At 38.9% G+C, this 15,915-nt stretch overlaps 1 protein-coding gene across 1 annotated transcript in view; it reads left to right on the plus strand.

The window, feature by feature from the left end:
• CLPTM1L (CLPTM1 like) overlaps positions 1-14,816 on the plus strand; it is a 28,184-nt gene extending 13,368 nt beyond the window's left edge. Inside the window, exons 7-17 of the mRNA XM_063130202.1 lie at positions 944-1,038; positions 3,298-3,382; positions 4,357-4,460; positions 5,437-5,502; positions 6,198-6,248; positions 6,836-6,918; positions 8,458-8,492; positions 10,511-10,566; positions 10,660-10,704; positions 11,651-11,766; positions 12,352-14,816. Of these exons, the coding sequence (XP_062986272.1) occupies positions 944-1,038; positions 3,298-3,382; positions 4,357-4,460; positions 5,437-5,502; positions 6,198-6,248; positions 6,836-6,918; positions 8,458-8,492; positions 10,511-10,566; positions 10,660-10,704; positions 11,651-11,766; positions 12,352-12,436 (821 nt within the window). The 3' untranslated portion in view covers positions 12,437-14,816. The remainder of the gene's footprint in view (positions 1-943; positions 1,039-3,297; positions 3,383-4,356; positions 4,461-5,436; positions 5,503-6,197; positions 6,249-6,835; positions 6,919-8,457; positions 8,493-10,510; positions 10,567-10,659; positions 10,705-11,650; positions 11,767-12,351) is intronic.
• The last annotated feature ends 1,099 nt before the right edge of the window (positions 14,817-15,915 follow it).

Below are 15,915 nucleotides of genomic sequence, written 5' to 3' on the forward strand. Positions count from 1 at the left end.
TTCCACAACCGGGGTGCCATAGTGGAGAAAGCCCTCCTCCTGAATAAAAATCATTATTCAGAATAGCGGTTTTCAACGACCCACTAAGGAAGGTAATAACAATAAAATTCAAAACAGTAACAATTAATTGAACATTTATTCAAAATCCAATTATACTTTTTTAGTTTATTCAATTAAACATAATTGATGAACTTGATCCAGTGATATCATCTTTGCAAAGTCTGATAGTCATTTAGCAAGAATATTAGATACCACATTTAGTAACTAGGGTAGAGTACCTCATTATTGATGAAGTGATACCAGTTTCCCAATGTCTGGTTTAAAGTCACTTAACATGAGTCTTAAATCACCACGCTTAGTAATCTGGAGTCGATTTCTTTGCTTGGAGAGAAGTAGGCAGACCACACTAAAACCACATTCCACCAAATATGATGTTGGAAATGCAACCAGGAGCTCCTGAACCACTCTCCATAACGATCAGAAATTTCCTTCTGTAACCAAAACTCCTGGTATGGAAAAGACCACCTCGAGCGCCCCCCTGCTGCCCCTTTGCCTCTTAGCGCCCTCCTATGCAATCCCCCAAGGGGTCGGTACCACCCACTTTGGGAACCACTGGTCTAGAGGCTGTACAGAACGTCTTGGTTTTCTCTTGCTCACACAATTAGAGCAGAGTAATAATGAAACTGTTTCTATCTGTATAACTTTAGACTGCTTGGTGGGCAGGGGAGGATATGACTGAATGTTTCCCCATAAATGTTTCTCTAAATATACAACTTGTAATAAATAAATAAATAAATAAATAAATAAATAAACAAACTTCCTGAACATACCATCTCCCCAGAGAAAAAGCATATGTTTTCATCATCTGAAATCTGAGCTACTTACAATTCTAGGAACTTTTGCTTGAGCTTCCTGTTAAGCCATTGTCTCTTCATTCTTCTAGGCTTTTCAGAGAAAGATGCTGATGAAGTAAAAGGAATTTTTGTGGATACAAACCTCTATTTTCTTGCTTTGACATTCTTTGTAGCAGCATTCCATGTAAGTGGATAGTGTGTGTTTAGGCATTGATAATTGCTATCTGATTTGGTATCTAATAATACAGAATTGTATTCATGTACTCCAGACTTCCTGAGCCTAGGGCCCTCCAGATCGTTTGGACTACAACTCCCAGCATTCCTGACTATTGTTCATGCTGGTTGGGGGTGGTGGGAATTTATGTCCAAAACATCTGGACAGCACTTGTTTGGGGAAGACTGATGTGCTCTGAATTCTTACTTAAAGTAGCACTTGTTCTATTTGGGTACATGTTTAAATTAAGCCAAGGTAGACATATACATGGCTGTGTAGTGGCTAGATATGGATGTGGGAAATACCTAGTCATGAACATCAGCCTTTCACAGGTTAGTTGCAAAGCTAAAGCATTGTTCTCTGTTTCTTGGAGGGAAAGGCAGGATACAAATGTACCTAATGATGATGGAAACGCGTAAGGCTCTTTGACTTGGTCTACAAGCGCCTGGAAATCTATTTGGAGTCTCAGCTTTAATTTAGAAGCACAGTTTGAACCAGAGAAGCCTTAACGATCAGATTTAATTAATTTAAAACTATGGTTGAATACTTCTGTAACATAAGGCAGATTTCAAGTGATTATCTTTTCAAACCTCATGATTTTATATTGCAGGGTGTTACGGGATTTTGTGATAGTAAAGCCTCTGGTTGCGATTATCTGAGATGCCCATATGCTGCCCAATAGACAAAACTCTCTGGGTGGTTCAGTGTCAGAAAGGGGCAGGGCAGGAGCAAGAGTCTCCCATTAATATAGCTGCTGTGATTGTAAGGCACTCTAACTACCATTGGCTGAGTTGCCCAGATCCTAGAAATAGGAAATCCAGGAAGCAGAAAAAGGAAGGTAAAGAAAGCATTGGCTGAGGCAAGGAGTCAGGACTATGAGAAGGCAGCAGTCCTAGGGAAGCAGGGAGTCCTGGGGGTTGGGATTTGGAGAGGCACCGATCCTGATGAAGAGGTCTGGAGTGAACAAGAAAAAATGGGGGAGAGAATGAGACGGGGGTGGGGAGAGAGATTGCACGAGGCCAGGAGGTGTGGAATCACATATTAATTTACAATTAACAGCCAAGAGTCAGACTATAACCCTCTAGGCAATATTATAAAGTTTTAGGATGTTTTGGGGCAGTAAAGACTTCTGGCAGGGCTTAGCTCAGCTGTTCTAACAAATATTCAGTTTTTCTTTTTTTCTTATGCCTTATTATCAACGATAGAAAATAATGCACTTTGAAATGCATTTCTTGTTTTCAAACACTTTTTTATTTTAAATTTCACATGATTTGTAAATGAGGGCTTCATGCTGGTGTGTTACTTAAGAGTCACTGACCTCATTATTTCATGCAATATAGAAGTGTGTAGGTGTTGTCCAATAGAAGCTGCCTGGAAACACAGGCCAGGTTCAGAGAATAATCTAGACTATGGTTTCGATGATTTCCCATTATGTGTGACACAGGACATTCTGGTTTATACTAACTCTAGCTAGTTAACACAAACCAAGGTCTAGCTGTGCACAGTTTAGCCAAAAATGGAAGCAAAAATGTTCAAAGGAAGAGGCAAGGGCACTGAGCTTTGCTGAGATACTTGTTTTCCTTTAACATTTTCGCTCAACTGGAAAATATTTATTTCTGCAGAAATTTCTGAACCCGAAAATGTCATTTAACTCAGCAATAAGAATATATATTGGGTTATTCTGCGATATACATATTTCTGCTTTGCATTTGAGGTATATGCTAACTATCCCATCATCTTCTTGCAAAATTACTGTTAGAAAACCTTTGCAAGTGGGCTTAATGCATATAATACTCAAAGTAAAAAAATGCACAAGAGCAAAGGTTTACCCACTCCTGATTTTTAACAAAGATGACCAGGGGTTCCCTAAATCTATTTCTTCGTGTAAACACAACTCTGTGTGTGTTTATTAAATGGCTTTTAATATCAGATATACTTCCTAAGTGAGGCATGAAAATAGGAGCTCACCTGGTCGCTTATGGCAAGGAAGAATTGGGCGATCTGGCAGAATAACTTCCATCAACAGGAAAACTTAGTTCTTTTCTTCTTTCAGGCTGTGCTGAAATTCCACAAACAAGCTACACCTAGTCAGGTGGTTAGTAAAATTTGTTGTGAGCTAGTAGCGCTACTGGACTTACCTACAAGGCTATGCCAACTGTAGAACTGTAATTCTACAACTCCCTTTTGATGGCAGATCTAAGTTAATGATGTGGTGTTTGGCATTTGCAGCTTCTCTTTGATTTCCTTGCATTCAAAAATGACATCAGCTTCTGGAAGAAAAAGAAGAGCATGATTGGCATGTCTACAAAAGCAGGTATAGAAAGCACTTATTTAGTCTGAGAGCTCTTTAATGTCTTTCATTTATTTATTTTATTTATTTACATTTCTCTGCCACCCAATAGCCAGAACTCTATGGGCAGTCTTTCCATTGCAGCCAAGGGGGTTGTAAATAAAACTAATTGTTACTGAAATCATGACACCAATACAAATGACAATCTCAGCTAAGAATTACATGCCAGTTAAAACTTGCAGATAAAAAGTTTGGCAGGACAGTGCCGTTTTAACATGACTTCTGCATATACTCTTGGATGTCAATCAGCAAACCTCAATCAGGAGGAAGTTCTAAAGTGGCCGTTTCCCACTACTGAGAAGAACCTACTCTGGGCTTCCAAATGCCTGCTCGCAAATGCACATACACCCTGTGATTTCCCATCATACAGTTAGTCAGCACTTGATGATTTCTGCTGTGTTTGTGTGAACTGACCAAGAAATATATTGGGGGAGCAGGGGAGGCATAAACATTGTGGTGGTTCATTTCATACAGGCAAGCCTTCGCTTGACATTACCTACACTTAGGGCTATAATTTTTTTTGCTATAATCCAAGGGAATTTTGTACTGCTTGCACAGTGGTGATGCACTTCAAAGGGAGGGTGCTATAGAACAGTGGTCTTCAACTGGCAGGCTGTAAGCCAAAAGTGGGTCACAAAATCAGTCCAGATGAGTTCCAGCAAAGCTGTTGCCACCACGTTGGGCATGGAGAAAATTGAGAACGTGTCTCCCATGGTTAGGAATCTGAGGTGGATCTCAGGTCTGGACCCTTTGAAGACCACTGCTCTAGAGGATGTGAGCAAAAACCGAGTATAGTACTTAGACATGTAGAACTATTAACTATTAAAATAAGGCAAATGTAATTTTTAAGTACAGTTAGGCATAGAATTCTCCAAATCGTTAAAAAAACTCACTCTTTTAAAACCCACAGTGTACTAATGTGAATTCTTTTTATACAGTGCTTTGGCGATGCTTTAGTACCGTGATCATATTTCTTTTCCTTTTGGATGAGCAAACAAGCTTGTTGGTGCTGATTCCAGCTGGTGTTGGGGCAGTGATTGAGGTGAGTTGCCATAAATCTGTGTGTGTTATGTATAATAAGCACAGGCAGCCCAGTTCTCAAAGCAGCTTAGAAAGAATATGCAGATTTAAACTGACTTCATCCAATTTAATAGGTCAAAACCAGCTTAATTCCAAGTAGTTGTTTCTCTAACCAGTTTGTATGTTGAACTGATGGTAATGGAAGTTAGATATTTAACTAACTAACATCACCAATGACACTATGCCTGAAATTTTAACTGAAAACTATTTAGCTTGAAACTATTCCCACTATTTGAATTCTGTGTTGTATTATCTGGGCTTTTCTGCACCACGAAAAGCTCAGCAACTTTGCACATTCTCTTATTTTGCATAATTTACTCTGCCACTTCGGTGTAATTCTGGTTTTGCAAGTCATGGAGAAGAAGGAAGAGCTATTGCAGGGATATTGAGGTCCCATCCTCTAATGGCTGGAACTTTCAACAGCCTCTGTCTACATACTTTCAGGCAAATCTTCACAACCTCGAGAGCTAGAAATGTCACATTTTTAAAAAAAATGAAGCCTAAGATTCTTCAACCAATTCTGTGCTAAACGTTGATTTCTTCTGAGTTCTGACAGCCCCAAGTGTAGTGTTAAGAATCCTAAAGGCTGATTTACATATTACTTTTTATGGCTTTTCCCCCTCACATGAAACTGGCCTATTTTATGTGAACCTGAGAACTCATTTATCTCAACTACTGTATTTACTGCTGTATTTTCATTAGAAACATTTTGGGCTCATGGAAGTAGCTACAATAATGTGCCTTGCTCACATTACACCGATCACTCAAGTAGACCTCTCATGTGAGAGAAGGCAACAGGAAAATTAAGCATGAAAGTTGTACTATGAAATATCTGAAGTGTTGAGATGGGTGTGTTTATAATTTAAGCATAACTCAGTTAAAAAAACTTATGATACATTGAGATATTAATGATATTAAGATACGATTTTACCTTCCAGCTTTGGAAAGTGAAGAAAGCATTGAAAATGACAATTGAATGGAATAGCCTGATGCCAGCAATTAAGGTATTGTACTAAATCTTTAAAATTGTTTTAATATATAAATCACTCCATTCAAACCTTTTCCCCCCTTCTGGAATAGCCCTTACTTATAGTCTATGCTACTACAGGCCAAACTACATGAGATCTGTGATTGATCTCCTGATACTTTTTTCTTCTTAACAGCTATTGTTGGAAAGTGCTCCAAACTGGGTTAGAGCAACAGCATTGGGAGGGTGGGTTTTTTTATATACATGTCAGTGTACTCTAGGCTGCCTTTTCCTTCTCAAACTGAAGAAGGAAAATTTTGTATATGAAGTGACCTTAAGTAAATTACATGTTTGACCCCTAGATATATACACTGCCTTTCAAATACATTGACCTAGTTTGCACATAAAGCCATTGGCCATGTTCCAAAACATCTGGGGGACACCAGGTTGGGGAAGGTTGCTCTAGGATGTGACTTGGGCCTTAGCTAGACCTAAGGTTTATCCCAGGATCGTCCCGGGGTCATCCCTGCCTGCTCCTGGGATATCCTGTGTGTCATTTACATGAGACCCCGGGACGATCCCGGGATAAACCTTAGGTCTAGCTAAGGCCTTGGTCTCATAATTTTATGTTTTCTTTTGAAAATGAAGAAGATCTAAGAGCCAGAATTCCCTTCATACATGTTCAGTATGTGTATATATTAATGGCAGCTTCTATTCCTACATTTTATACAGTTTGGTGCATTTACCGAGTCTGAAAAGAAGACTGAGGAGTATGATACCCAGGTAAAGTAAACCTGTAAAGGAGCATTTAATGTATATCTTAACTGAGTAGAATAGATTAGTTATTGTTGTGGATTTACTTAGCAAAGAACTGATAGCGCCCTTGTCCATGCACTGCATAAAAGTGCAGGCTGCATGTTAAAGGTGAGCAGAAATGAGAGCTAGTGTTGTTGGCACACTGAAAGCGTCATAGTACAGATTTCTTCCTGAGCTCTCTAGTGGCCTGACATAAACAACTGGACAAAAGAGAGAAGATAGAACCCCATGAGGGAGACCCCCCCTCCACAGGAAAGGCCCAGAGCAACTCTCTAGAACCAGCCTGCTGGATTAAATGGAAGCACTTGAGACCAGTCTTAATAAACCTGTTGAAGTTTGTACTGAGTGCAAGTGCAAGAGTTGGATAAAATGCAACCAACCTACCCTTTCCCAATTTTCTCTTTGAAAGATTAACCTCCAGCATATGTAGTTTTATGATAGGGCTATTATGAGGAGAAAAGGGAGAAAATCCATGAACTCCTCCTTGAGCTTAGAGGAAAGGTGTGATTAAAACTGGAGACTTGAACCAATCTCTTTTTTCTTCTTCTTGTAAGGCCATGAAATATCTGTCATATTTGCTGTACCCATTGTGTATTGGAGGTGCAATTTATTCATTGCTGAATATCAAATACAAAAGGTAAGGTGCCGTGGATTATTTTTAAAAAATTAAAATATACATCTTAAAATGTCTTATTCCATCCTTATAATTGCCTTACATTAACTTATAATTCTGTAAGTCAGAAAAGGCAGTTTGTTTGGTAAATATGTTTTTATTATCCACATGACTAAATGTTTAGTGATTTCTCTTCAGCTAATGCTGCAAAGAATAACCACTTGACTATTTTGAAAGAGAGTGCTAGGATCCTTTGATATTGCAGTGTTCCAGTTTATAAGGCGCTACACCAAACCATGGCTTGGCCATCAGGAATGTGCTACAAAACCACTTCATACCTTCTGGTGATGGTTTGAAGGCAAATAATAGTTAGCAGAAACCAAAGTTTGTCTGAGTTAGACATCATGATAAACTATGATTACCAGGACATGGAGGAGAGAAAGGGTGCACATGAGGTGATGAAGGATTGCGCAGGCCCACAACATGTTCCTGAGGATGGTTTCTGCATTAAGCCCATCTCTTTGCCCCACAAGCTCCTCAATAGTTGTAGTATGGTCCCTACTATACAGCTTTTACCTCCTTATTAGCATTTTATACCTGAATTTATTATCTTTAACTCCTTTTCTTAACAAAAACACTTAAGACCCCTTTTTAACCTTTCCATTAAAATGTTATCTTCATTTCTGTTATGGAGCTGCCAAACTGAAGTACCATTCTGGAAAGCAGTCACTACTAGAAAAACATGTACCTAAATACTTTTACTCAATGAATGCTCAAACTGGTGGTGCATGAGCAGACAGCTTTTATAAGAGAGGAGAAACCTGACAAATTTGAAAGCATCTAGAGGGACTTCCTCAAACTATACACACAGTAACTGCTTTTTTTGAGGTTGGGGTGTTTCCATCTTTCCCAAGACATCTTCCATTCTTAACTCAGGTGTTAGGGATTTCCCCCCTTCCCCTTTTCTTAACTTTGAGTTACCATTCTGTCATTGTGTTATTGCTATAAATGCCAGGGTAGCCTGCCAATGCTGTACCCTGTACATGTCCGTGATTTTTTAATTCTAAGTGCTTTATATGGCAGCAAGGGAGAGGGCCTTTTCGGTGATGGCCTCCTGACTGTAGAATGATCTCCCTGATGAGGCTCACCTGGCACCAACACCGTTATCTTTCAGGGGCCAGGTCAAGACTTTTCTCTTCTCCCAGGCATTTAACAGCATTTAACAACGCTAAGTTTGTTTCCTAACGGACCCCAGAACTGTTGTTTGGAAATGGATACTGTTGTTTTTTATGTCTCTGCTGGTTTTAAAATGTTGTATACTTTTTATGGTTTACTGTTTTAACTCTTGTGAACCGCCCAGAGAGCTTTGGCTGTGGGGCGGTATATAAATGTAATAAATAAATTAAATAAATAAATGTTAAAGCACATGGGAATCAAAGGGCTAGCGACAGGGAAAAGAGTGTTGTATAGTTTGTAAAAGAAAGAAAGAAATTGTCAGTGTTTAATGTTTAGTTTTTTAAATTGTCCAGGAATGAAAATAGCATTTTTTTTCTTTTCCATTAGCTGGTATTCATGGTTAATTAACAGCTTTGTAAATGGTAAGTGTGAGTATTTTGTTATAAGTGTAGTTCTTTAAAGATAAGAATGCAACCTGAGAATCCTCCAAAGGCGTTCTGTGGAACAGAGCACTCCTGGAGATTTGTCTTATGATCAGCTGTGGTGAAACTCTTGCTGGACTAAATGAATTCAAAGTGCAAATGAGAGAAATCACAAACTGAATAGGTCCTCAAATTTAAAACACACACATTAAAGTAGAAAACTTGAAGTAGCTTGCTAGGGAAAAGTGTTAACAAGAAGTCAGTGCTCTATATGCAGGTAGTTCTTGATATTGGGGGGCATTCAAATGTGATCCCCCCACTAAAATACAAGAGCTGGACTCAGTGCTGACATCAGGAGTTGGCATTATTCGGCAGCAGCTGATACCCGAGGAGTAGAGTGAAATATTCCTGGTTCCCCTGATAGCTTAATATTTTCATTCTTGATAAATTAACATCCTGTGCCAGTGCCTTGAAATATTAAGTAAAATAATAAGTTGCCAAAGAAGCAGGAGTCATTAGAAGCTAGACTGTACCATTTGTTTTTTTAAAAATTATGAGCACAATCCTATACTGCTACTGTCCCTCGGCTGGTTCTCTTGCACAAGCAGAACCGATTGCTTGCGCTGCAGGAACTAGCAGTTCCAAAAAATAACCTTGGAAGCAAGCAGAAATGCTCATTTCTGGAATGGAACAGGTTAGAACTGCTTCTCTGAGCTCCACTGACCTACCCTGTTCTAGAAATGACCATCGCTGCTGGTTTCTGGGTGTTTCTGAAACCATGATTTCTTATTGTGCTTCTGGTCAGATTCACTAGCAGTCGGGCAGTGCAGGATACTACTGTATGTTTTGTTTTATGTAGTCCAGACTGTTTCTCCAGTTCATTTTGCAGGCATGCAGTTGGTTACATCAGTTTCCCACTTACGTACCAGCCCCTGAACTTGTGGGTGGATCTGCATGTAATTATGCAGCCCTCCAATATAAATAGGGAGCCAGAGGATTTTGTGCTAGTGATGCCTCTTGACTGGCAGCTGGCAATTGAAGTAGAAAGCAGCAAGATACAAATTTGTTTTACTAATATAAGAATACTTTTCATGCATTTATGAAACACCTAAACACTTCTAGGTACAGTATAAAGATTAGAAGAATGCAGTCCTTGCCCACAGGCTGAAAATCAAAATGACAACATGCAATAGGGGGGAGGGAAATGAAGGGGAAGCGGTAAGAAAACAAGCAAATTCAGGCAGTAATTCTTCATCAAGTTACAGAAATGTTTAATAATGTTTATAATAACACTGAGAGTGGCAGTTTTGGGAGCAGAGGAGCCAAATGGCAGTAAGTCCTATCTGAGCTAATAAAGTGGGCCTGGTTGTCTCGCATCTTCTCTGTTATAGCCAGGTGGAATAGGTGCTGATAATAACTTATAAAGTGCACCTACTTACAAACAGTTGGGCTTAATTCATTGGGGTTTACATCCAATTCAGTGGGGCTTACACAGAGTTGCAGCCCAATAGCAACCTAAGTGTTTCACTTATATCATCTGGATAATCTTCACAATAACCTATAAGGTAGGTTAGTACTGTTATCCCATTTTGGGGTGGTAGTGAGGAGTTTGAAGATGGTTTCTTAAGTTTGCTAAGTGATCCCAATTTTATGTCTGCTGGGAATACTTTTAAATGGATACTCCCCCACCCCCATTTCTTATCTGTATTACACTAACTATACTTCAAGTCTAGAAGTGGAGCTGTATTAAAACTTGACTTTTGAGGAGGCTCTAATGCTTAAAATAATATGATCCAAGCCTCCATAATCTCCAAAGTAGTTAATTTTCTCATCTTTTGCAACCACGTGTGATATTGGGGTGTGTGAGACAAAATCTCAACATTACATGGGTCTGACTCTGCACCACACTTGGCAGTGTATCCTATTAACAAATAGGGTAGAAATAAATAAATGGTGTATGAATTCGTTGTTCTGTAATATTAAAGATTAAATCAAGTTCATGTTGTCCTTCCGAACAGGAGTATATGCTTTTGGATTTCTGTTTATGTTGCCGCAACTCTTCGTAAATTATAAGGTAACTTGAATTTTGACGGGATATTTTAACTTTTTGTTTTGTCTAACCTCCTTCACTACGTTTAATATGAACATCTGTTTTCATTTCTTCTAGATGAAATCTGTTGCACATTTGCCATGGAAGGCATTCACTTATAAAGTAAGTTAATTCCACACTTTAAGATTTGTAGTTCTGAACTATCAATTAATTATCCTTTGCTTGAAAATCTAACAGCAATAGGTGGATTTTTGTTGGCTGACCTGTGATTACAAAAAGATAAATAGAAAAGTTACTGATCAATAACTGATAGGGTCAATAGAGAAGCATCGGCAGTTATAATAGGGAGCAAAACATTTAATCTGGTTGAGAGGAGTCCACAGAATACTCCTATCTTATTAATATTTTTTTGTCTACCCTGAATAGCTCTTTCCGAATGCTAGTGTGGGGGGGCAGTGTTGTCTTTGGGAGCAGCTTTGAATGTACTGTGAGAAGTTGCATTTGAAGGTGGAAAATAGGAAGTGCTTGGCCATGGAATCTCTATGTCACTTCTCCATAACTTGCACACAGCCCATCAGCCATGTATGGTAGACCACCAGGGATTCAACCTCCCTGTTTTTTGCTCCGTGCACAGAGCTGCACTGATAAAGCAGGAGAGGGATACCAAACATCAGGCAGACTATGATATGCGGCATGTGGACTGCATTCAGTTTGGTCAGGCCTGCATGGCGAATGTCTATAAAAGTCCAGAGCCACTGCTGAGAATTATATTTCTTCCCACAATTTTTGCCATATAAAAGGTCCTTTTTATGCCCAGTTCCCAGTCATAAAACAATTGAGCTTTGGTATGCCTCTGCGTATGGGTTCTGGCTTGTTCTGGACTCAAGCAAACTTCACTCACCCACCCCACACTTACATGCCAATTTTTAGTTGCTGCATGGTGGGGTGCCACTTTCAGACCGGCTGGTTAATTTCACATTCTTTTTAGTTTCACTTCAGGTACTCTGTTTAAATACCGTGCCATCAAGAATGTCTTATTTGCTTGAAACTTTGTCTTTGGATAATAACTCATGTATGGTTAAAACATTCTCTTGTCTATCCCTTCCAGGCATTTAACACTTTCATTGATGATATTTTTGCTTTTATCATCACAATGCCAACATCTCATCGGCTGGCGTGTTTTAGAGATGATGTAGTGTTCCTGGTCTACCTTTACCAAAGATGGTATGACTCCTCTTTTTACTAATGTTTCGCTTTTGATTCTCCTGTCAAAATTGGGGGTGGGGGGGCGGACAGATCTTGGTAGCTCTGTCTATTGTGTGGGTAAAGAAAATGAGCTTAAAATCCTGGTTAAAAGGAAATCCTTTGTTGATGTTGGTGCTGATGTAATACCGAAGGGCAAAAGGAATTTCATAAGAATAGATGAAGGGCTTGGAGGAAGCCCACAATCCTGAAGCATACTCCAAACCTCTTGCCTATTTCAAGAATTCTGGAGTCCTTGGTCGGGTGTATTGATAAGCACTTATGAAATCCTGACATCCCTTTTAGAAGGAATGTAAATAGCTGGATGGCTCCTGTTCCTACCGGCTCTCCATAATCTCCTGTGTCTGTCTCAGCTTATACACTCACTGGCAGGGATTGTCTTTTATTTTGTCTTTGTGTAGCACTGAATAGATTTTTAAGCACTTTAAATAATAAATAAGTTCACTGATAATAAGTAAGTGTATGGATGGTAGGCAACCAAACTATGAACACATAAAAGTGGGTTGTTGTTTTAAGGAAATGTAACTCTCTTTTTTTATTTGTAAGGCTTTATCCTGTGGATAAGAGCAGAGTAAACGAATATGGAGAATCTTATGAAGAGAAGCCGAAAAGAAAGCCCCACAAAGAATGATTGAAGATGACTCTAGGAGCCTCTTTGGACTGATACTGGCTGCATATGTTATCTGACTTTTAAAAAGAGACTAAGCAAAAGAGTATTCTTCAAAGCTTGTGACAGAATTTCATGGACAATATATCATCTGCATTGCCAAAATATGTTTTGATTGCCTCTGGATCTAACTATCTTTTTTATTGTTATTATTATTTGGGGTTCCAAAAGTCTGCCAATATTTCTGCCAGGTTTCACACAAATGGTAAAAATTTTGAATTTCTGTGAAAGCTTCTGCATAAATATTTGTGTCTGTTCTACTTAATTGTCTTGAACCTTCCACCAGTTGGCAGTGAAGTATATGCATTTTTAAGGACACTACTGAGGCTATGGGAAACAAGCGTCTACTGTGAATAATTACGAAGGTTTTTGTACTCTTTTGGACCAATCCCGGGGTATGATCCACTCAAAGTTAAGCCCTTTTAAGTCCCATAGATTTCAGTTGAGAGAGATTTGAATACATGTTTATCTCATCCTCTGAAATCAGGTAGGTTAAAAAAATAATGTTTGTTTGGCTGGATTGTACCCTGTTTTATATTGCTTTCCCCACTATGAACATCTTATTTTTTAGTCTGAAGATGTCAACTGTGCTTCTCATGGTGAAACTAGTTATTACAGCAAAATTGGGCATTGTTACTGAAATGTTATGAACGTATAAAGGCATGCACTCTAAGCTGTATGTACCAAACAATTCTAAGCTGACACTGGACACAGAAAGCTTGTAATGTTTTTTAAAATACATTTTTAAATGGCAGAGATTTATTAGCATAAGTCCAGCTGAGCACGTGCAGAGAATAGTATTCAGTAGTTATTTTTTTGGTACACAGGGAAAAACACTTTCCTTCAGCTGTAGAGCTGGAACATCCAAAACTGGAGTTTTTGTTCTAAGGCGAGAGCCATTACACTGTAGTCAAAGACATCTTTTAAAAAGAATGTAAATACATATTTGCATGACACACTATTGTGCCAATTATACTTCGGCAGGGAAAATGTAGACCTTTTTCTTTCTGTATTGATATAAAACATGATGACAGACAAAGGATTTGAAGTAACAGGTAGTCAGAAAATGAAGGTATCAAGAGAAATTTATAGAGGACATTGTGTTCAAAAACTGCTGGTAAGGGAAATATAACTTTCCAGTTGCCATATTTTTGGGGGACATGGGGGTGTAACGTTTTACAACTACCCTTTTTATAAATTTGGATGTAATAGTTAATTATTAACCAAATAATCTCACTACATCTCTTGAAATATAATTTATTTTAAGCATGTTTAAAATGCATTGAAAAAAGATCATTTTATTCCGTGGCAAGAAATTTAATAGAGCTGCAATCCTACATGTCTTGTTTTGAGGCTAATCCTGTTTAAGTTCCATGGGATTTTTACTCCCGGACACAAATGGACGGGGTCACAGTTTTAGTCTCCCAAACTGTAACTCTTTGACCACTGCACTACAAACATGGAGTTCCTGTGCATGCAGGTGAGGGACCTCTGTGTGCCATTAGACCACTTGCCCACCCCATCTGTAAGGGATCACTGGATTGGGAGCATAAGGCTGCCATCCTGTACCCAGCTGTGCATGCTTAAGCCCATTGACCTGAATGAGACTTGGGCATGCTTAATGGTGGCATTTGTTGCTGAAAGGTTTGGCATTCAATATGGCTGAATATGCATGTGTGTTTTCCTCATTATAACACTCCAAAACATCCACTGGTATTTCATTATTATAGGCCATATCAATTTGCTTAATTTGGAGTATTAGGGTAGTTTACTGACAATGGTTTCGATCCAGCTAAGCTAGTCATGCTTTAATTCCATTCAAATCAATGGGACAAAGTTAGTCATGATTGATTTAAAAATTCAAAGGGAGTAAAACTTGACTTAGTCTGAATCCATCCGCCTATCCAGTAGTTTTTAAAATGACAATATTGGCAACCCCCCTCCCACCCAACACTGGATATCTTATGCTAGCTTTACTTTTATTTAGCTCTGTAAAGCAGAATGTACATTATTAAACTGGGAGAGAAAGTTGGCATGATCTATCCAAAATCAGGTACTTCTAGGTGCAAACTATAAAGAATAACCTCTTGGCAGAAATACTAATACTACAGATTTCTTTGTCTGATTGGTGTTTAAAAATACAGAATATCAGTGCTTAGCTGAATAACTTGCAGTGCAAATATTATTTGATTTAAATGAACATGTTTTGTTTTACATTTGAATGAAGAATGTAACTGGTAACATCTAAGTGTCCTATCAAAGCAGACACCTGGTTAGCCTCTCATCCATTCAGTAATCTTTTTTCCCCCTTCACTCTATGTACAAATAAATGTTTATGGGTATACTTTTTGTGTATCTCTACCTCAGGTTCTGATAATATTGCTGAAAAGAACTCTGCATCTAATGGGAATTTACCACATTCCCACTTCTTTTGAAAATTCATTTTAAGCAGCAAGATGAGGTACCTCTTTGCACATGCATTTGACCTTTTCTGCAAGTCTGAAACTTGTAAATGCTGGCGAAGCACCTTGAGAGGTTTGCAAGTTGTGGGTCTTTCATGCACGTAGAGATTATCTCATTTTATTCTTACGACAGCCCTGTGAGACAGTTTCACCTGAGAGTTTGTTGCCCAAGCTCTCCCAATAAAGCTTTCCCTGATCCAAGCTGAAAAATGGACAGATCAGGAGAGCTTGGCTGTTTTGCTATTGATGGCAGGGGGAAAAAAAGCAAAAATAATACTGTCAGTAATGTCTCCATGTTAACAGAAAGGGGAAGCTGAAGCTGTAAAGATGGAGGAGGGTGATAACCTGGGGGCCATGTAGTGCAGACTTCCCCAACCTGGTGCCCTCCAGATGTTTTGGACTTCAATTCCCATCAGCCCTAGCCAGCATCACCAGTAGTCGGGAATGTTGGGAGTTAAAATCCCAAACTTCTGGAGGGTACCAGATTGGGGAAGGTTGAGCTAATGACTTTATGTTCAAAGTGATGAGATTTGAACTTAGAACTTCCAGGATCACAATTCTAGTCACTACACTAGCTCTCAAGAAGGAAGAAGCACAGTGTGGGCAGTTCAGTTTTTCCTAGTGAAAAGGCACCTGAAGACCAGGAGCAGTTTGAAGTTAGTTGAGCTGTTTACTTGCCAAGTATTCTGCCTTGTATCGGAAGCACCCAAGGAGATGAAACCAACCAAGGAGCCAAAAGGAAAGTCAACTCAAATAATCTGTTAACTTGTATTTGTGATTTCAGTGCTGTGAAGATGTTCAGAAATCCCTGAGGCCCATGTAATTATGACTTGTAGATATATGGATGATGCAAGTAAGCCTTGTTGCAAAGTGCAGAGGATGGAGGCGGGGGAGATTATTCCTCTTAAATATGTTGGGCTGGTGTATGCTCTGCAATGAGACCTGCTGTTTTTTCATTGTTTATTTCCTATTCGGGAGACT

The sequence above is a fragment of the Elgaria multicarinata genome, chromosome 7 (assembly GCF_023053635.1).
Source record: "Elgaria multicarinata webbii isolate HBS135686 ecotype San Diego chromosome 7, rElgMul1.1.pri, whole genome shotgun sequence".
Classification (NCBI taxonomy): Eukaryota; Metazoa; Chordata; class Lepidosauria; order Squamata; family Anguidae; genus Elgaria; species Elgaria multicarinata.